This window comes from Rhyacophila brunnea, unplaced genomic scaffold (assembly GCF_057557595.1).
Source record: "Rhyacophila brunnea isolate RB1 unplaced genomic scaffold, BYU_Rbru_1.0 scaffold_7, whole genome shotgun sequence".
NCBI lineage: Eukaryota > Metazoa > Arthropoda > Insecta > Trichoptera > Rhyacophilidae > Rhyacophila > Rhyacophila brunnea.
Window position 1 is genome coordinate 23885381 of NW_028233339.1, and position 23596 is coordinate 23908976.

The 23596-nt window shown below is 34.4% G+C and overlaps 1 protein-coding gene across 1 annotated transcript in view; it reads right to left on the bottom strand.

Moving 5' to 3' along the window:
• Positions 1–22308, bottom strand: part of Tlk (Tousled-like kinase) — a 138378-nt gene extending 116070 nt beyond the window's left edge. The window contains exons 1-2 of the mRNA XM_085957495.1: positions 21928–22308; positions 14507–14569 (exon numbers count right to left, since the gene is read on the bottom strand). Of these exons, the coding sequence (XP_085813621.1) occupies positions 14507–14537 (31 nt within the window). The 5' untranslated portion in view covers positions 14538–14569; positions 21928–22308. The remainder of the gene's footprint in view (positions 1–14506; positions 14570–21927) is intronic.
• Positions 22309–23596: the final 1288 nt, after the last annotated feature.

Here is a 23596-nt window from a genome sequence, read left to right on the forward strand (position 1 = left end):
TATACAACCTGGATTCGAATTTGTGCAACCAATGTCAAACATTCTATGTCGAACGTCTATGGACTTTCCCTACAAAATCTAGAGGCAATTATTGAATTGAAGAGCGACAGGACGCTAAATCTGAACTTTGCTGATGTTCCATGGGATGTTTTCTGGGTTTCTGTTTATAAAGAATATCCTCGGATTTCCGACAAATAGGTATATGTGAGCAAATTTTTTCAACAATAGTTCTAATTAAAAATGATAAGCAGTCGTCCTCAAAGGGTCTTGCACAAGAACTTCGGGTTGCTTTTTCAAATATCAAGCCAAATATAAAACTTTTATGTTCATTGAAACAAGCTCAGATGTCACATTAATTAGTTATTACTGTATATTAATTATGTAATATTGATTAAATAAGTAAAGATATAGGGTAGGTGCTCCTTTGGTCAGCCAGCTCCAGTAGTCAGCCATGCCAAACAAAACATTGTATGCGAAGTAAAGTAAACATTAAATTATTTAATTTATTTGACCCAATGCTCGGTCACCTAATAACGATTATTGACAATAGTGTACTGCCATCTGTGGTTCGAATGAGAAATAAATTTTAATATTTATTTAGTTGGAGTTGGAAGTTCGGAGAGTGAGTACGTGTTTTTGACGTTTTGGACGAGTTGACACAGTGCTCGAAAATACGATATACTTCAATATTCTGTGATAATTTGTTCAAGGTAAGTTTTCCTTCTACTTAATCATGATATATTTATTATGTTTTAGTGTAAAAAGAATGCATTTAAATAATATTAGTTACTTTTTTAAAGCGGCTGCCTTTAGGGTCAACTTTTTCCGAGTTTTCCAAAAGTCAGCCACCCGGCCGACAACTGGATTATTTGATAAAAAAATATATAATATCGCTTGGTATTGAAATGACAAGCTAATGATGTTCTCTAATCAATACAATTAAAAAATATTTATTTTTCTCAAAGGATCCTATAGTCAGCCGCTTGTAAAAGTACTATTATGCTGGCGGCCGAGAACTGGAGTTCTCAAATCCTTAGGTCAGCCACCTTTTAAGTTCTTCATTTAATCATTGTAGATTTCTTTCATAATAAAAACAGCTACTTGTATTTATAACGAGATCTAGTTGATAAATTGATTATTTGTTTTCAGTTTACAGATATGGAGCCAAAGAAGCGTTTGTTGCGGCAATATGACGAATCTGAAACAACTGAATAAAAAAAAAATACTGTGCTAGAAGACATATTCTTACCAACCAAATTTCTCTCAGTTCCTTCACCTTTTTCTAGCCATCTCTTTTACCCTTCCCCACTTCCAAGCCCATCTAATTCCAAACAGAAACTTTCCAAGCCCAGTGCGATTTCTTCGAGTGCATGGAGGTTGCTTGAAACGAACAAGGAAGCTTTAAAAATTAAAAAGGCTGAAGAAATAAGAACGAGGAAATAGGCTCGTCAGAAAGCGGGAAATATAGCCAAAAAAACTAAAAAAAGAGCACTTTCTGTAAATGTTCTAAAAGAAAATAAAAGTGTTGCAACTACGGAGATGATACCCAAGAAAAAGCTGAAAGCACGTAAAGAAAACAGTGAAAACTCTGTTCTATCTTCTGACGATGCTGAGTGCGAATATTGCAAACGAAAATTTTCACAAGGTACATTAGGGGAAGAATGGATTAAATGCGTGGTCTGCGATGTGTGGTGTCATGTGGCATGTGCTGATGCAGACACGAACAGTTTTGTCTGCGATTTTTGTACCTAAGTAGTCGTAGTTTTCTATGTTTGTAGTATGTTTTGCAAGTTTTTTTATCGTCTAACAATAGTATTATACGTACAATTTTATATAATAAGTAAATATTTTTTACCTTTTTTAATAAAATTTGAGTACCCAAATTAAATAGCCCTGTTTTACTAGCATTATCGTAAGAGTATAATAATTCAAATCCTATTTAGAATCAGGCGGCTGACTTCTGGTGCTGGGGTGGCCAGAATTAGGAACATGGTGGCTGGCCACTGGGAAATTGGGTTTACTTTACAAAAACAATATTTATATGCTAAACTCCATGAGATATAGACATAATAAAAAATGTCAACAACACTTCGTTAAATTTCGCTTATTACAAAAAAAAATACAAACACCCAATGTTATTTATAAACATATTACATCAGTATGCACTTCAGATATGTGCTAAGTGGCTGACTACTGGTACAACTACCCTATATTATATTTATAATAAATAATAATTAAAAATAAGTATATATTTTTACTTGTGGTGTACTGTGGAATTTTGGTAAAACCTTTGGTTTGCCGTGGGTGAGAAAAGGTTGCGGAGCACTGAGCTATAGTATTCAATCATTTTTAAATACAATATAGCTGATACATATTAGTATTTACGGTGATAGGTACATATTTGATAAAAAAACGTTGCGAAATCTAGTTATGTGAAACTGTTATCAGTGGTATCATAATTTTTATCTGAACTTCGGTATGCATATTTTTATACCCACTGAAATAAACGATTAATGGTAACTATTTTTAATATCATTATTCATTAGATGGAATTTCTAATCGATAAAGTGAATATTTGTACAGCTCTACAATAATTCACATGCGCCTATTGATTATTTGTTGTTATTCAAACATCTTGTTACTGACAATAATTTCCATATTGACGACAGAACGTTACCAACTTACAAAATGTATGCCTTATGCCTTATGTATATGCATTATTTGGTATTTTATAAGTGAGTGACCATAACACATTTTATGTGGTCTGAGTTTAACATGTTTTAATATAATATACCTTAGTATTCTATATATTTTTTATTTGTTCACAATGGCCCAAATCACCTTTGCTACTGTGTCGATAGACGGCAAACATTTTCTGGCCAACGCGAGTGTTGCCCCTTCACAATGGTGAGCACCACGTGACCATAAATAAGGCGATAACACAACTTATTAAAATTATTTAGGCATTAAGGAAAAAGCTAATATGTGTTAGTACAGTTTCCCGAATGGGTGCCGCAAAAAAAGAACACTTTTTAAAATAGGTTTTATATCTGTGAAACGAGATAATAATCGAGTCAGGCCGCTATTACTGCCCATATTGTGGGTACTCGACTGCGTTTGTAATTATTGCAATCGATAAACTACACATCTCATTGACTGTTTATTACCTACTACTGTCGAACAAGAACTTCTTGTACACGTGTTAGAATTGAGAACTAAAAATCTCCCTCAAGTGCAGCTAATCACACTTCCGTTTTCAAATAAGGAACGCCCCCAAATTTATCATTTCAATTTACGCTCCCGTGGTGTACGGATCTGTCAATTTGAAATCGTAATTTGAAGCTTTTTATAATAAAAATATGTCTATAACGATCAGGGGTGGTGTTAGAATTGTTATTAGTAAACTTTTGGTTCATTGCGAAGAAGAAAATGAGTAGCATCTAAAACGAGAGCCGATACCTATATTATTTAAACACGCATTGCCGCCATGACAGGGACGTCACTCAAAGTCTTTACATGCGATTACAGCAACTTCTTGTTATCGCCAATTTCTTGTCGGACAATACACCTACCCATCTAAATACGATTAAATGGCGCGTAAACGGGTATTCAAGAAACCCCTCAGTATGTAGTACCTCGACGGAATGTGGTTACACGCACCGTATGCACATTTCCATAAACCTGTTCAATATATTATTATTAACCTGGAGCTCTACAACGTCTTCCAAGAAGGATGTATCTCCGCATTCGTCAGAAAATCTCTGAAGTGGATACTCAAAAGACTAAAATCCTACAGCTCCAACTTTGTTAAGATATTTTCAGATAGTCAATCCAGTCTGGTAGCTCTCCAAAACCCGTCATCCACACACCCACTAGTAAGAGACATTTTAACACTATCGACATAACTCCGAATGATGGGAATAAACCCTAGATTCTTCTGGACAAGGAATCATACAGGAATAGCCGGAAATGAGGAAGCTGATAAATATATATATATATAAATAGACACAATAGAGCCATGGAACAGATACACAACATTCGCCACACGATCAATAACGCGGAAATTTTTTCCCGAACATATTCTTTGCCACCACTCTTGCCAGGAACATCAAAATATCACACGAACTCACACTTACACTAACAGGCCACGGAGGACTGAGAGCATAACTAAAAAAACTTTAAATTGAGGACAGTGACTGCTGTCCAAGGGCTACACATCTAAAATTGTGTGGAATATCATCAACGACTGCCCAATACTATAAGAGGAGCGATTGGCTCTCGTAACTCTGTGTAGACAACATAATCACGAAATTTACCCCCAACCACCTCAAAAAAATACTAAACAACACAAGAGCACTGCACAAAATATTAAGCTCTCATAAAGAAAATTAAAGACATAAATGGAAGAATATAATTGACCGCACATCTAAAAACTGTAATCGTGCAAATGTTTAAATTTCACCATAAATGTGAATATGTAAATTAATCAATGTAATTAATTCTTTCAACCAACCTGTGCGAAAAAGCAAAGGCATGGTTATTAAAAATAAAATAGGGGAACAAAGGCCTGCAATAAGTACGGCCTAAACTTAAATACTAAAAAGACAAAATATAAGCATAAGCAAGTTCACATAGTTGTCAGAATCTGCGAAGTTAATGCAGTGCCTTTGGAGAGTGCACATAGGTTGTAATCTGGATAACTGGGACCATAGTCCATATCAGTGCTCCGCAACCTTTTCTCACCCACGGCACACCAAAGGTCTCCGCAGAATTCCGCGGCAGCCCACACGTAAAACAATTTATACACCAAAACATGGACCCCACATCCTGAAGCGGGTGCCAAGGCCAGGATCTTTGGAGGCCCCCTACCTATCGCTAAGGTTAAGACAATGTGATATTCTAAAATTTAAAGTATCGTTTTTCAAATGGTGTTCGATGAAAAAATAATGGTATTCATTGTATGTTTGGCGATTTTTGTATTTATTAATACATTCACTTGAATTATGGTTAGTTGTCGGGTTAAGAATATCGTCGCTGTAGGATTGGTTTGTAGAATAGACCAAATATCAAATGTTCAGGAGACGAAAAACAAATTTGATTATCCTATATTTAAATACATGAATTTAAGGCTTAATCCGGAAAAACCTAGCAGGTCAATTTTGAATATATTATTTTAATTTGCCTTTTCGTTGTATACTGAAAAGACGTATTGCAAATTGACTTTTTATACATTATAGAATAAGTGCTAGAAATTGTTATAGGTCGGTACCTACTAACCTTTCAAAAAATGTCCGTTTTTCATAACGCCAACCCATCGTTAACCGAAATTGCACACAACGCGTTATAATTTTTTTTAAATTAGGTCCACTTTTCTTTCTTGGCTTTTTGAAAAATCATCAATTACACGATTATAAAAATTGTCTATTTTTCCCACATATTTTTTTTCAATACTGAGCATTGCAAGAGCGGTCAGTCTATCCTGGCCCTATTGCGTAGAAAGGTTTTTATTCTTTTGAGAGTGGAAAAACATCTTTCACTTTCAACTGTTGTCATTGGTATGACGCAAATAAATTGGAGAACTTTGATCGACTCGGAAAATGTTTCGTTGAAATTATTGCTGAGTAAAAAATGTAGAAGAGAAACTGCACTATTAGCGCCATGCAAATCATCTCGTTGATAAAACACCAATAATTCATTTTTTAACTTGATTATGTTTATTTCTTCTAACAGTTTTACCAAATTTACTTGACGTGTGGGAAAATTATTTTTAAAATCAGTGTAATTTTCTTTATTGAACAAATCGGATATAATGAGATGATCGTTGGATGCGAATCGTGCTTCCATTTCCATTATAATTGTATCACAGACTTCAATTGCTACTGCGTGCGTACTAACTGCTTCACAAAAATGTTATAAATCACTAAAAACCAAACGTTGTGTGTATATGCAATAACTGCACCAAAAACTCCTTACATATTATTAAAATAACCAAAGGCATTCGTCAAAACCTGTCAACGAATCCAAACCGCATACACAGTTGCGTCTTGAGACCAATTATCTAGTCAGTGTTATCATTCTGTTTCATTTAATTAGGTGAAAAAATCTTTTGTCTCACACTCGGGCATTGCCGATATTACAGTAATTCACGCACCGTTACAAGCTTCGATCTCGTATTTTGTGTTATATCGATCTCTGTCTTATGTATGAGAAACGAGAGAGAAAATTTTATTAAAATATTCAATTTGGGTCAATTTTCAGACTGCCGGCGAACACAATATTTTTGTTCGGGGAATGATCGCCCAAACAAAAAAAAGCCCAATAGACTGGGTTGACACAATATCGCGCGCCCTATAATTTCAAATCCACTGATTATTATTAATATTATTATATATGACATTGCACATATTATTAATATTATTATGTCGATTGTAAGGTATTTATTTTGGCAGGTCAATGACCGAATGACCTAAAGAGGGAACCGCCAGTGCATGAAGGTATTTAAATTGTTGTTTTTACAGCATATGAATGCTGTTTTCATTACAAAGTAATTTAAAGAAAAGGATGGTTCTGGTCCATTTAGATACAAAAAATCATTCTGCATTCAAAGGTCGATTTCGACAAAAACGGATATTCGACAAACCAATCTATAGCGACGATATGTAATTAGTTATCGAGTATTGATGCAATAATAATAAATTGTATCCCACAATCGTATATTTAACAATATTAATACCAACAGAGGACAATAGCGCCGCAGGCGACTTTTTTTACTATAAGAGCAAATTTGTAATTTGTGTTTATCTCACTTATCTGGTTGATCTTCTACGCCGCCCCCTCTGAGCCTGGGACCCCAGGCTAGAGCCCTCCATCAAAGATTGCACCAAAATTACATTATTTTATTTGATAAATAATCAAATATAGGTACATAACACACGAGGAAGAACTAGATGAACATATTTTAATGTTTTTGTATTATCACTATAATATCTAATTTATATATTTTGGCTTGATATTCGAAAGAGCAACCCGAAGTTCTTGGTCAAGATCCTTCAAGCACGACTGCCTATCATTTTTAATTATAACTTGAGTTGAAAAACTTTGCACACTTAAATATGTCGTATAAAATGGGAGCTGAACTGCGTTAGCCTTGTCGGAAATCCGAGGAGATTCTTTATTAACCAAATTCCAGAAAATAGCCAATGGAACATCGGCGAAGATCATTTGTAGCGGCCCGTCGTTCCTCAATTCAACAAATGCCTCTCGAATGTATAGGGAAAGCGCTTCTACAGAATTTTCGGCATTGGTTGCAAAAGGTCGTATTGCTCCGTATTGATCGTATGAAAGTAATGATGAAATTTCTTTTGCAGCAAAGTTAATTTTTTTTGAGTCGGATCCAAAATTTATTGCTTGTTTTCAATGATGGTCTGTTAGGTCCTTCGGTAAATTTGTAGAGATCCTTGTCGTAGCTCCTTCTACTAAATTTCGAGTTTATTTGTGAATCCTATCAGAGCATGTCAATATATATTCACATTCTGACCTTGCATTGTTTTATTAAGTTCATTCGGTACTCAAATATATTACAATTTAACTGAATTGCCGAGTCAAAAAAGCCAGGGGAGGGGACTTTTACTTGACTGAGGAAAATACTATGTAGACACGATCTAAACCTGTGACTGAGAATGGTTAGATGCCATGTCTTCTCAGTCCTATTATATGAAGTGGAAGAGTGGACAATCAGAGAAACAACGTTCAGGAAACTTTAAATTTTCGATATGCGGATGTACAAACGTAAGCTCCGGATCAACTGGAAAGACAAAGTTACAAATGTTGAGGTGATGTCGAGGATGAAAAAAACCAAAGAAATAATCAGAGAAATAACAACTAGAAAGTTGGCATACTTTGGCCACAACATGCGGCATCTCGAGAGATATCAACTTCTCCATATATCATTGAAGGGAAGATCTCCGGTAAGCGAAGCCCTGATGTAAAAAAAACGCCCCGGCTCCTTGAACCTCAGAGGCTAGATTAAGCTCAGCACTCCATCCCTATTTAGAGCAACGATGGACATGTAGAGAATGACAGAACTCATCGCCGACAACCGAAAACGGATATGACACAGAAATAAGAAGAAAATATCAGGTTAAACGTATCTTACAAAATAGGTATATTATGAAACACTGTTGTCATTGTATTGCTACAATAAGATATGTACCTATATAAGTATAAGAAAAGCATATTAAAATTACCGTAAACTCAAAAATCCGAATGCATAAGTGCTGTGCTTATAAATAGAATTTTATCGCACTGCAGCTGAGGGCAAAGGAGAAAGGCGTAATGCTGAAAAAATATAGAATAATTAGACAGAAACGTGTAGATTGTAGCTGCTTTTTACATAGTTTTGTACATTATATTATTGTCGATCACAATACGTGAAGTGGGTACATACCAATTATATTATTTTACACAGATTAAAATACGTCATGAAGAATTATGTTGCATATTTAGAAATGGTATCTAGCAGGAACCATAATGACTGAATCGAAAGCAGAGCAAAATAAGATTTTAGATGTAAGTTAATTGTAGTAGGTAGAGCAGCGTTTCACAAAGTCGCTGGTCTGGATTTACCGTGTGTCACGAACCTGGGGTTAATCTAAAGCTAAATTATTAAATTGCATACTTTGGAGATGTACCTAATAGCGAATATTATTATAAATATGCTTTGACAGTGGTGTTATAAACTCGCACTATTCTTGTGGTATTAAGTGATAAGAATCATATACTAACTATATTTTTGAAATACCGACCTACGTAGTTTTTACCAGGCATCGGATTATTATTGGTGGATAAAGTGATACAGAGTACCAATTCATTACTAATTCCACAACGAAACATTACTAATCAATCTTAATAAGAGCATACTTTCTGTGAAACGGCAAATAATTTTCAACTATAGGTGCGACGAAATTTCGGAGAGGCTGCCAATCGGAGAGCGAAAGTCGAGCTGTGAACACGTCAATTTGTTCTGTGATGGCGTCGAGGGAATTAATTCTTAAATCGTGTAAAGATGACTAAAAACGTCACCCATTAACTTGAAAAAGAAAACATGTCAATGAATATATTATTATTACAAATAGAACAATAAACATAAAACTAAATGGACGCATGTTGAATTTTTATGACAAATAATGTTTTATTCTGCACGCGTCGTTTGCACAATCTTCGCGTCGCGCAGTCACGATCGTTTTAGACCGTGCCCAGGTGAAGTATAGCCTTAAGCGTAATGGTTCACAAAATTGTCCATTTCAAGCACTATTAAAAAACAGTTTCTTTGAAAAAAAAGTAATATGACACATCATCCCACCTCATTCTATCCCTGTCATATCCAGGCGGATCGTCCTAATATTGTAATCATAAAAATTCAATTGGTAGCGACCGCAAATAATTATTGTACCTATAAAGGCAGGGGTTTTGTTAACAATGTATCTATACTGATGACTGATGACAGATGTATAAGACCGACCACAATGGTAGATACTATAATATCATTTATGTAGGTACCAATATTAAGTATTTTTTTTAAATTGTGTATGTTTTACAGTTACAAATAGATTTGAGTTTTGGCATATGTTTTCATAAATATTATACTGCCGAGTTGCGCAATGGCATTTTCAATTGTCCAAAATCTGTAGCGTGGCGGAATAAATAGGCAGATATGTATGATAGTGAGAGAGGGAGAGTAAAACACCGTTACGCCAATCTGAACAATTGAATGATTCCTTACCGTTATTCCAACAAACGAGAGAACAACTGAATTATCATTAAACATGAGGTGAAATCAAACAGAATTATTACTTAAATGTGCAAGAGATCGCGCAAAAGACAAGCAAAATAGGCAGAAAAGCAAATACAAGAATAAGAGAGACCGAACAGAAAATAGATAGTCGACAGAGGCGGATTTACCAATACCGGTAAGTGCGCGCAAAAGTAGGGCCCCGTTTTGCGAAGGGCCCCCATAAATTTAAAATTTAGCCAAACAAGTCATTCCCTAAAATATGTATCAAGTTATCTAAATTATTTTTTTATTAATTCACGAGCTTATATAATATGATACGGCAAAGATAATCAATACTTTATTACCCACAGATATTCCTAGATAATATTTTTAACAATTGACATAATGACGTCCAGGAAAGCATATCGTTTTTCTTCACTTTTATTTAATTTCTACATTATTAGTTTTTTTAATATTACAAAATGCTTATTATTTACGTGAAGACATATCTCGAAGAAGAGACAATCGCTCGACAGACCTAGTCTAGTCATCCATTCCGGTAGTAGGGACTTACCTACATAATAAGTGCGAAGTAATTCAATTCTGGGGAACGAGGAGCATAATAAGCATGGATAGGCCGGCCTTCAGTGGATTGGTTCAGTCAGATTATGTACACAAAAACGGTAGCTTTTATATTTATATGTTTCTATGTGGGACCCAATTCGTGCTGTAGGGCCCTAGACTAGTTAAATCCTTCTTCGTAAACTTTTTTATGCCCGCAGCACCCCTGGCACATAATTATTGTCCACCTACCTACATTTGTATTTCAAGATGTATAAGTTAAATTATATTTTCTGAAAAGCTTCAGTTGTTGATCACCTGACACTTTCGGCAAATTGTAGAGGTATGGATTCACGTAGATCAGGAAGAAAACAATGGATAACTTACAAGTCCTTTTTTACCAATGCACCAAATCCAGATTAATTTTAAGTGCGTTGCCATTGCACACAATGACTTTGATAGGTATATAATTTTCCCTCTTCAATCTTCCTCAATTTTCCCTTCACCCCCTGAAATACCATCACGCACGTATCTCTTCAAGAGGAAAATTCGCTGAAACGCAAAACATCGCAGAGTTTCGAGATATCGTTTCGCATAGCAAACTAGGTACTAATGAATGTAAGAAAATATGAATATTTTGAAACAATAATATGCATTTCCATTAAATTGTGATGAGTGGAGAAAAGGTTTTCAAAAAAATATTAAAAGTTTGCGTCCAAATAATGAAAATAAAAACGTTAGGTACCTAATTATATTTTCTTGTACCTACCATTTGCAATAATATTAAATTAGTTTGTTTTAAATTATATTAAAGGTAAGCAGTTAAATTATATTTCTGATACACAAATTACTGCCAAATGTTGGCCATTTACAGTTCACACCGAAAGTATTGCTCCTTGAAAAATTTGTCTAGACGCACCACGTCTAGAATCTCTAGAATCTAGCTAGATCGACGGCAGGTCGTAAACTCCGTATCGCATATCAGTCATATCACTATTGTAATTATAATAGTAAAATTACAAAAACATGACATAAAAATGTAACTTGAAAACGATAATATGAAAATAACGATAAGAAACTCCGATTAATTTGTATTTAGAAGAAAATTTAAAATATGAGAAGCCATTTATCGTGCATTTTTTATTCGTACATTTGCATCGACGATAATATCACGGCTAGTGGAATCAATGGAAGTCTACTAAGAGGGTGATAATATGTCATTTTATTTACTAATGTATAATGGCTTTTCAGGGAAATTCTAACCTCTCGTTATATACATACTCAATATTAGTAATTTTGCAATCCTATGATCTCCGTTCGATTTAATATTTAAAAATTCAGGGATTGGAATCCCAAGATTTCTTTCCGTGTGATTTTTGTCAAAAAAAATGGGGATGTCACTAAATAAATATACCGCAAAAACTATGGAAATGGAAATATCTATGGAAATTATAATTTCATATTATTATGTTGGTATTACAAAATAGCATCGACTTTATCATAGTTGAAAGGCATCTTAAAAACTATCACACCCACTTTAGATAGGTAAGTGGTAGAATGCTTGTCTCTCTGAAGATGTGTGTGTGGATTCGTGCCTAGCGTCTGGTAAAAAGCCCACGTTGTTTTTCAAATGTGTGTTTGATCCAGTGCACAGGATCAATGCGTTGGACGAATTACGTACATACCAAATCTTTCAATACAAGCATGCTTTTTATGTCTAAACAATTTGGATACTGTCTTCAGGGTTCAATCGATTTCTGTACATTGGTTTTGGAGCGTTGTGTGGTCGAATTCTTTGCCGGATTTGCGTCATTACCAACATGAGAATTGGTCTCTACAAATTATTTTAGCTTTGTTTATACAGTTTTAAGATTTTTTTTAGGTTCACCTATCTATCTTTGCCGTACTTTGCTGCCATTACATTTAAAGTAAATCCATCTTACCATCTCCCCTGGAAATAATAAGATTATAACAATTTGGATAATATTTAAATAAGGATGACTTAAATCGTAATGCCCCTGCGAGTGAATTTGCAAACTGAAATGAAAAGCCTCCGGAATGTCATCAAACATTACCACTATTGAATACGCGTTTCGTTTACGTGACAAATTTGAAAACATTTATTATGACAGGTGAAGGTAACTTATGAAAATAACATATACTTTAACAGCCCCCACATGCTCAGCGTAGGTCAAGATGGAGCTTTTATGGTATTTTCAGAGCCTAACCCTGGACATTCCTTAAACGTTGTAGATAATCTATTTACATAATTTTGAAGCCTTATTATCCTTTATATTTATTTTAAACATTTGATGCATACTGCGCATGACATAAAATAGGTATTTTTATTACATAAAATAGTATTCTTTTAAACCTCACGCTCAAATGTTTTAGAATATAGTCATATTTCAGTACATCCATGTGCAGTGGTGTTAAGATTTTTTAGATTTATTAATTTTTAAACGCATTTACAAAACCATTAGTAAAATTAATGTTAACATTATACCTATAGTGACATATTTACGATAAAAAAATATATTTTATAATCTTTGTGATCCCAAATTTGACAAGAATTAGGCATTTTATTATTCAAAAAATGGGCACGATTAACACATTTGAAGATAATTCTAAAGATACTGATTATAAGCTATGTTTTTGACCATTTAAATGTGATAAACATCCTACGAATAATGTTTGCTTTATAATAATTATTGACCTAAGTTTAAGGTAGTATTTTTTTGAAATACGCTATTTCTATTGGCATTTCCCAGTGGCTAAGCTACAACATACGGCCGTAGCCATAAATTGACAAACGATAAATAAAGTAGGGAGTAAGATCATGTTAACGCGCGTGTTTGAACATGTATCTAACCGTTTTTTTTAAACGGTACATGTGGGCCGTTAACATGACGTACTTCTCCACACTTAAGAATTAAACTTAGTTTCAGTCTCAATCATAAGGCAAACTCCACTTCCCATCATTTGTGTGTTCCCTGAATTGAATATTAGCAGCGGGAATCGAACCCGCATTCCATCGATCACGCAGCCCATGAGCCAAGGTCGGCTGAACTAAACATGTAGATAAAAGCAATAATAGCGGACGTGTCGGTATATCAGTAAAACGAAATTAATAATACCTACATCTATTATGTTTCACAATGCTAAATTGTTTTCACGAAATTGTATAAAATGCGTAATTTTGGCAACATGTGTTTCTCTGCAGTGCTATTACGGAGACTCATTTCGCTGGTCCCTTCCCTTCTCCTTGTTATTCAAAGGCTATCTCGTTTCTCGTTCCTCGTCTCTCATTCTCGCAACAATCTTCAACGCATTTAATAATTCACAAAGCAATTTTTTCCACCGAATAAACAAATAACTGAGAAAATTGTCGAAACAAAGCCTGCGGACGTGCAGAGTGTACACATAGTATAATAATACAATGCAACATCTAGTTTTGTATACTACTGCCAACAGTGCCAACATATCAATTTATATTAGGTGTCTACTTAGGCAGATAATTATTCGTACTCAATCATACAAAAAATATCTACCAAAGACACACAGCGATGCAATTTGCACCAAATTTACGCAAACTGTGATAGTTGTTGCTTGATTCCAATGGGATCCAGTTAGAATCAAGCAATACTTGGATTGTGATGCCGCAGTATGTCTTGGCCCTTATCTTGTATCAAACTATATAAAAGAATATACACCGCAGTAATGAAATATTCTCATTTACTATATCACGTAGTGAACTCCAAAACATTTCAAAGGATAACCAAATAATTTATATATTGTGTACTTAAATATATCAATACGATCACAAAACCCACTGGATCTACAAACTCACTAAAATCTGCGGATATACCTACGTGGCAGCAAAAAACTAGAGGCAAAAAATAATGGAAGGAGCTAGGAGATGCCTTATTCCAAGAGTGGATCGGCCACGGCTGAAGACGATCATAAAATATGACATGCCGATGGATCTCAAATCCTGCGCAAGATCTCTCTCTCCCCACATAATTCCAAATGTATTATAGTGGAAAACGCAGGTGTAACCGGACTAAAGTGCGTGCAGTGCAAAATGCTCCTCCCACTTAATCATGTAGTCTATCTACTTAGTCACAAAAGTACGTTTTAGTCTACGAATTAAATACGTATATTTAAACTTACCGCCTCCGGAAAATGAGTGCCTCTCCGTCATGCCTTCGGAACTTGCCAGTTCCCCATCGAAACCTGAAAAGCAACAAGAAAAATATAACCAAATTATTAAATCTGTCGTTTTATATAAGTACACTAACTACAGTTTGGTTCCAGGTAATCATAACAGGCATATTTTATATTTTTTCTAAAGACAATAGTAATTTTTCCAAATGTAAAATATCACCGAAAAAATAAAAAGACAGTCCATGATCTCCACTTCATTTTACATTCAAATACCATCGTTTTAAGTACGATACTTATATCATTGTCGAAACAATAAAATAACTGATTTTGGATTGTAAAGAAACAGGATAAAAAAATGCCTACCCACTCAGATACTTAAGAGATACAACATGTCTGGGCGATTTAATTAAGGTGACGCATCAGTGAAACGCCAAATAATTTTTAACTGTACGCGCGACGAAATTTTGGACTCGCTGCCATTCAGTGAGAGAATGTTGACCCAGGAACGCGTCACTTTGCTGCGTGATGGCGACGGGTCAATTAATTCTAAAATCGTGTAAAGATGACTAAAAACGTTACCCATTTACTTTAAAAAGAAAACATGTCAATGAATATATTATTATTGTTACTAATAGAACAATAAACAGAACATAAAATGGACGTATGTTGGATTTATATGACAAATAATATTTCGTTTGACAGGCGTCATTTTCACCCGCCACCCGCAATCCGCGCATCGCCTAGCAACGATCTTTTTAGACCGTGCCTCAACTAATGCATGGTCTTAAAGTCAAATTAAATTCTTGATATTATTCGTTAAAATTTTGAATAGTGCACCAACTTAATAATTACTAATTAACAGTGTGAATGAAATAATTAAGAAACTCAATGCACTTCAATCTACAGCATTTTGAAAACTTTAACAGAACTGACTAAGATCTTGGGATAATTTTTGACTCTTCGTTATCTTTTCCTACAAGCTTATTTGAGAGCGCGCGCGTCCAGAAGAAATTTTTTCAACGTCTTTATTTTAACAAGATTTTAGCACACAATTATTTTCCTTTCAATAATTCGTCAAACGATTACTTTCCGACGCCTTTCTACAAGGCATGCTCACTTCTTATTCTCTTGAATCTCGTAGATCACTAATTCTGCTCTTGAGACATTGTTGCTTGCTATCACGAGGGATGGTTTCCAATCCTGGCGTCCTATTGAATTTAAATTTATATGCGCATGTCAATTGCCTACGTGGTCGCAGCCATTACCTATTCTGGGTCAGAACTTTTTTCTCGAGTCAAGACCATCAGGTACCATTAGCGAGCGGTGCAAGACTAGTCAATGCGCGCCCTAAAGACGTAGACATTTTCAGTGATGTGCTGTGCATTTTGTTTTTGAAACTTTATTTTACTGTATAAAATTGTTGTTTTTTTTTTCTTCATTTCTCTGGACTAACCGATTTTTTTTAAACGGTACATGTTCAAACACGCGCGTTACTATGATCTTACTCCCTACTTCATTTACCGTTTGCCAATTTATGGCTACGGCCGTATGTTGTAGCTTAACCACTGGGAAATGCCAATAGAAATGGCGTATTTCAAAAAAATTCTACCTTATTCTTAGGTCAATAATTATTATAAAGCAATCATTATTCGTAGGATGTTTATCACATTTGAATGGTCAACGACATCGCTTATAATCAATATCTTTAGAATTATCTTCAAATGGGTTAATCGTCCCATTTTTTGAATAATAAAATGCCCAATTCTTGTCAAATTTGGGATCACAAAGATTATAAAATATATTTTTTTATCGTAAATATGTCACTATATAATGTTAACATTAATTATTTTACTAATGGTTTTGTAAATGCGTTTAAAAATTAATAAATCTAAAAAATCATAACAGCACTGCACATGGATGTACTGAAATATGACTATATTCTAAAACATTAGAGCGAGAGGTTTAAAATAATACTATTTTATGTAATAAAAATACTTTATGCTGTCACCAAATGTTTAAAATAAATATAAAGGAAAATAAGGCTTCAAAATTATATAAATAGATTATCTACAACGTTTAAGGAATGTCCAGGGTTATACTCTTAAAATACCATAAAAGCTCTATTTTGACTTACACTGAGCATGTGGGCCCTTAATTGATTCGGAAATGCGTTTTTTCTGTTCGAAATTCAGTTATTTCATTTATCCCTAACACAAGATTTAATTTGAGGTGTGTGTTATCTGATATAAGTGTATCCATTATTTGGTACCTATAAGCAGGGTCGGATTGACCCGTAGGGACACCGGGAGAAATCACGATTGGCTGATAAGTCCGAAATGCATTTAATTTATATTGCACACCAGGCGAACAGGTAAGGATTCCAAGGATATCACATGAATATTAATACAGGCGAACTTGGTTATTACGAGGAAGATGGGACCGACTGAATTTGCTCATTATAAGCGGTACTCGTTATATCAGAGAATAGGTATTTTTAAATGAGCGGTCACATTAAAAAAAGTCGAAAATAAAAAATCTGAAAAACATCGTAAAAATCCCCGAAACAAGCATGGACTTCATAAACCACAAAATAAGTTGTTTATTTAATGAATGCTGGTAGGTACCTACGGACTTCACAAACCTTGGATTTTTCAACCATATGCGTGGATACTTTTTCATTATTGTCGGCAAAAACAACAATTAGGTAGGTACTTATACACTTAACTAAGTGTCATAAACGTAATCCGTTCCCGCCGGCATCCTGTCCGATCGGATTTTATTGCTAAGGGTCGAAATATTTTTAAACGATCGACACATTAACAGTATTTTAGCTCGGTATATCCGATAAGTTGCTCGTAGTAACAGTGAATAAATGTATGGAGAACATCATAAACCAAAATGCAAACGAATGTTTCCTCATTACGTCCGAGATCTCGCTATGTCCGAGATCGTAATAACCGAGTTCGTCTGAAATCTCCTGGCACCTAGTCAGTGTTAATTTCATATTCATATAAGTATATGGGCCATCCGAGTCCTTCAACATTCCACAGGATTCAGTTTCATGTCAAAACTTTTTTTTCGAAAAAAAAATGTTTTTAATGGAATTTCTCCCAGTGTTTCGCAGGGCAAATCCGCTCGTAGGGTAGATACGTGTAAAAACGATTTAATGGTAAAATAAAGATTTGGAAGGTTTTAATCCACCACATTTATTTATTCGATTTAATTATCAGTACCTACCTATACAATGCACACTAGATCATTCCGACCATTTTTTAAATAAAACAAAAATATTATGGAATCAATCATAAACGCGGTCTATCGGGTTTCCGTAGGAACTATGTACTTAAGGACATACTGTGAATTTCTTGGAATTTATAAGTTGTGGAATTGCAGAAGAGAAAAGATTTACTTATTTATATCGGACATACTTATATCTGCATGGTATTTTAACAAGGCTCATTATAGTCAGGCCGTGACACGAAACTGTAAAACTTCGATGGTAGAGCTGGTTATTGCTCATACTTAGAATGCAATAGGTACACTGTTTGTAGAAAATGACGATTATTGCATATTGAAATAAATGGTAACAATTTGAACGAGATATCAATCGAAAATCTTCATTTATTGGGAACAGGATACCGGATTGTATTCGAAGATAATCAACAACTATAAAGTATAAACATACCACATGAGCGTGAAGTTCTAATAATTACGCTATGTAGGTATTTGCATTATTTTTAGATTTAGTATGTAGTTAAATTTCCTTTAAAATATAGACATATTTTTCTGTGGAGGGGGGGGGGGGCAATTTTATTGGTGCTGTGAGTAGGGCCCCCGAGTGATTAAGCCCGCCTCTGCTCTTGTGCTCACTTGTAGTTGTGAAACATAGTACTTAACCCAGAAGTAAAAGTAAGAAAATAAGTTATTTTTGAAAGAGAAATATTATGTACAATCTTTGGACCAACATATTACTGTTACATCATAATGGAGCAACCATTGATAAATATATCAGTATGACGCAGACTGCGATGGGCAGATCACATTGAGAGAATGCCTGATGACAGGGCGCCAAAGACCCTGACCAGGTGGGTACCTACTCTGTGGAAGCGACCGAGTAGGGAGACCAAGAATGAGGTGGAGCATTGCCGACTCAAATAGAAAGCCGATACATTCACGACGACTTTTTCCGCCTCTCCCGTTGTTGTCTTTGGATGACCTGTCATTGTTCTATAGAGTGCTCATACTGACGCGTCTGTCGTGTTCACACAGGGAATGGTTTGATTTGGATAGATGAGTTACATGATAAATAATACACTAGCATTAACACACCTTCTACATATATCAATGCTACATATTTTTAGGAAATCGATATTACCACCGGTTTTTGTGTGAAGGACTAGTCTGACTTTGACAACCGATGAATAACAGGAGTGTATATTATTTATAAATAACACTGATAGTTAATATATTTGATTTGAGATTTTTTTATAATTCAATTTGAGACGAGAAAGGGCGAATCAATAATATTGATTATGTCAAGCAATCTGGGATCCGATTTTGACAGCTGAAAAGTGGATCACTCGTTGCTTGTGCAAAAAGTTATGCTCAGGCTTTATTAATTTAAAGATGGCGTTGGGTGGAGGATTGGAACAGGGTGGCCTAGAAAAGAAAATGACTGGCGGCTAGGGATATGAGTCAGTGGAGGAGGCCTAATCCCACTTTGGGATGTAGCGCAGAGGAAGAGGAGATCAGTATCAATATACGGCACTGTTACCATGAATGAATTCAAATTTAGAGACATTTCGATTATATTATTAAGATGTAGGTAATTAATTAGATATTATTTATTTTCCCATTGTAAATTCGACCAAGAATTACCATTTAGGATCTTTTCTATGTGGATTGAGTAGGTTCTAGGGGTAGGTATTTACACAATTATTTATGATAATACATTGATTGGATCCCAACACAATATATTGATAAAAGTAATTTTGACACAGCCGCGGAAGTAAGAAACTCATAGATCAGGATCCCAGAGAGCAAAACGCAAAAAAGTCACCAAATAACATTAAAAGTAGTAAATACAAAAAAAACCGCTTCTAATATGAAAATGGAACCTAATTATGTAATATATTTTGTAATGAAGCTGAAAAAAGGTAACTGTTAAAAAATGGTAAGCCATCGTAATTTAGACCAACAATCACATAAACTTGCAAGTAACAGTATACAAATAAGTAAACTTAGTGTGTAACCCAAACAAAGATTCACGAATAAAAGAATTGTATTAAAAAAGCTTCATATAGTTATAGTTACAAGAGTATAGACAGAACTTTGAGAAGTTTTGCCTTGTTGGAAATTTTCGAGATTAACATATAGCTTATCTGATGATTGGTCCTAATGGTCCCTTTTGTCACCGCTTTTATACGTTTTACAGTAGTTTTTTCAATATATTTGAAACCAGATAACATAAAAACAATGGGGAGTTGGTTACCTGTATGAAGGTGAGTGGGTGAGGCAGTAGGTAGGTATCAAGGCTTAAATGTCAAGTGTGGACAAAATGGGATAAACTTAAACACGTGTTAAAGAATATGTCATGTGCTATAATAGTAGTTACGTTTTGTATCATGGCTAATTAATATGCATTAAAGTTTGTCACGCAAACGAAACGGCGCCACTTTATATTTCTTGTGTTTTATGGCCTGACCATCATAAAGTATTAAAACGAGTGCGGCTTCAAAGCATTGGTCCACGGCGACTGGCTTTCACAGTTCTGTTCTGTGTTTGAACCTAACTAAGAAATCAACGGCAGGTCACAATTTTCGTTTCTATTTACGAACAATGCTGCCATAGCGGGAAATATTAATTTGTACTTATATAATTTTATTATGTACCTAATTACCTACCAATTCAACCACATCAAAATCGTTCAGGAATAGCTACTAATTAACATACATAAATTTTATATTTATTTTAAAGAAAATCAAATTGTTTCAGTCTAAAAATATTTTTTGATCTCCAATGCAGGTCTGTAGGATGACATCTACGGTACCTAGTAATACATCGTTAATTGTAAGGATTAACCTAATATGAATAACCGACAACTTTATTGTTGATGACGTAGGTATCGTACTATGTATTGAAGAACTGCTTAACAGTGATAATGTGAAAATATATTTATATGACGAAAGTGATATAATCCGCCATTAGATAAAATTGTGACGCCCATGACCATGCATGCCGCCTACAGCCAATTAAATTCGAGTGCATTATTTTATATACCTACTTATACATCCGGTAAATCGAAACGATCATTTTTCTAGGTTAAGTTATGGAAAATATTTTATCCGTTTTGCATTCATTGAATCTTTTCAAAACTCCTTCCTACTTATAAACTAGCACGGTTGTTATCAGGTAACAGAGATATCAAGAATGAAGAAAATAATATGTTTACAACTGACTAAAAATAGTATTCGACCGCAGTAAATATTCTTTTGATAACGATAAGAATAACATAGCTGTAGCCATTATCACTTACAAAATTATAGGTATGTTATCTACATATATTTTAAATGATAGAAATAGATAGATACGTCGAAGTCGTAACGTAACAGCTAGGTACCTACCTATAAAGTGGGGATGCAGCTAGTTGCACTTCACCTGATGTTAAAGACATAAGTCACAGGTATTGTATTGTTTTTATGCTGCAACTATCAAGTGTTCGGTTAATCGGATATGTAGTAAATATAGGTACATATACAAGTTATGAAAGGTACATTTCTGATTGTACAAAAATGACACTGCATTTCGCAAAATACTGTATTGTTATGTTGCAAGATTTGCGAACACAGCTCTTTGAGCTCGATTACGTATTATTGTTTATGTATTTATATTCAATCATATTTGGCATACCGTATAGAAAGAAACGCCAGTGAGAAGTCACAGTTACGTCTAAATATGGTAAACATGCCACATCCTAGGGTCAACTTACAATAACTTATAACAGCGATAGTGCAATAAGTTAAGAAGCAACTTCCAGTTCACATACCGAATATTTTTTTTATTTCTTTGACGGTGACTGATGGGCTGTCTAATGCGGATTATTCAATTAAAACACCACGCAAAGACGTGTAAAAATAGCACGAAGGAAGTTACTTCCGATAAATCAATGGTATAATAGAAGTCAATGTAAATAAATACGTCAACTTTTGAAAGAGTTACGGGCAGGATGCAGCGAGAATTAAGGCCGACATGGATTAGTCGTATCTGTCAAAAATTAAATTGAACTTTTACACAGAACACATCAAAAGGCTTACTTTCGGACGTGCCCCTAATTATTTTGACGGCGTAAAAAATAAGATTTTAGAACATTTTCTCATGTCAGACCTAAATTTCCGGAAAACGGTCTCAATTCTATGACGTTTTCGTACCTTGGAGACGCCTTAGAGCCGCCAATGCAGAGTAGATTTATCACAAACAAACATCGCCACTTCACAAGAACAATATCGTGCAATTAGTAAACACTTGTATTAGTTAAAAAGTAACTAGAACTAGAAAAACCCATCTCGAAGATGGCGACCGCCCGCTGCAGATTTTAACATTTTCGATCTGTCACTTTGTTCAAACATTCAATTGATGTAAACCTACAGATTATATTGCCACTCACTTATGCACTAATAGATAACAAATATAAAATGTATATCACTGTTTATATTTGATACAATAAAAAAACGTAACAGATATAATATTTATCGAAATAGTTTATCCATGCTTTTGATACATATATTTTTTTGTTTTGCAAAGGTGAAGAGAGTGACGTCAGGCGAAGAAGCAGGAGCAACGAGCAGAGCAGGGTTGACAATCTACCGGCAACATGTGGTAGTGGTGCTAATGTTAATCCATGAACTATGTCTAAATAAAGTACACAATGATAAGGTTAAGTGTTTAGTTATATAGAATTAAATTAATGGTTTGAAAAGAAACAAATCAATTATGATGATTCGATATATTGTCGCAATACAGTTAGACATTTAAATTAATCAGTTCGCCGTAAAAAGCAGCAAAACATTAAAAACCGGAAAACTACATAACTGGTTTAAATGTATTTGTCAGTTGGCGGGCTCGTGGACTCGGAAATACGGAATGCTCTGAAAGTCTGAAATCAAGATAATACGATTTTGACTTCCATGAAGGTGTGCACATATATACCTAAATGACATGAACTTGGTAAATAGTATGGAATTAGGTTGGTGTATGCTTTTGAAATGCACTTTTAGATTAATCAGTTTATTATTGTGCAAATTATAAAAAAAGAAAAACTAACCAGCTTACAGGTTATCTTAAGATCTTATGTTATAATAATATTATTGAAGTTAAATAATATTATACAAACAATAATAAAGCTTTTGTAGTACACTTAGAGAAAGTTGAGCTATGGATTTCAATAAACCGTTATTTAAACATAAAATTAAAAATAATCAACCGATTCTGTGGAATATGTTTGATATTTCTGCTTTAATCCAAAATTATCATTAGACTGAATTTTTCTTATTGCTATATAAAAATCAGCATGCATCCTAACCAAAGAAAACATTAATATTATTATTAATGTGCAATACTAAAATTACCTACCTCAAATCATTAATGAGTTTTTTTGATGTTATTTTAATCAGGTATTATAATATAATCATTATTCTACCTATTGTATATTATAAATATTTTGGAATACCTACGTGATGAAAATAAGTCCCTTATAGTCTAGACTCTACTGCGTAAGGCGCTGGCTTTTCATCTGGGGGCTCTGGGTTCAATTTCCGATGACATCACAATATATTTGTGTGATTTTCTCAAAGCATGGGTGTTATTGCTACTATCAAGCTGCTGTTAGTCTGTTGTAGTGCTAAACAGTATATATACCTAGTGTCAATTAAGGATCATAGATTCTACTGAATTGGTGTAACAAAACCAAAATTACTCCGAGCCATATCGATTTTTTTCACTCAATGTCACAGTGTAATATACAATGTGGCAGCATTGCAAATTTTCGAGATTTCCTTGCTTTTTTTCACTTATCACCTAGCTTGTAAAAATATCTGCATT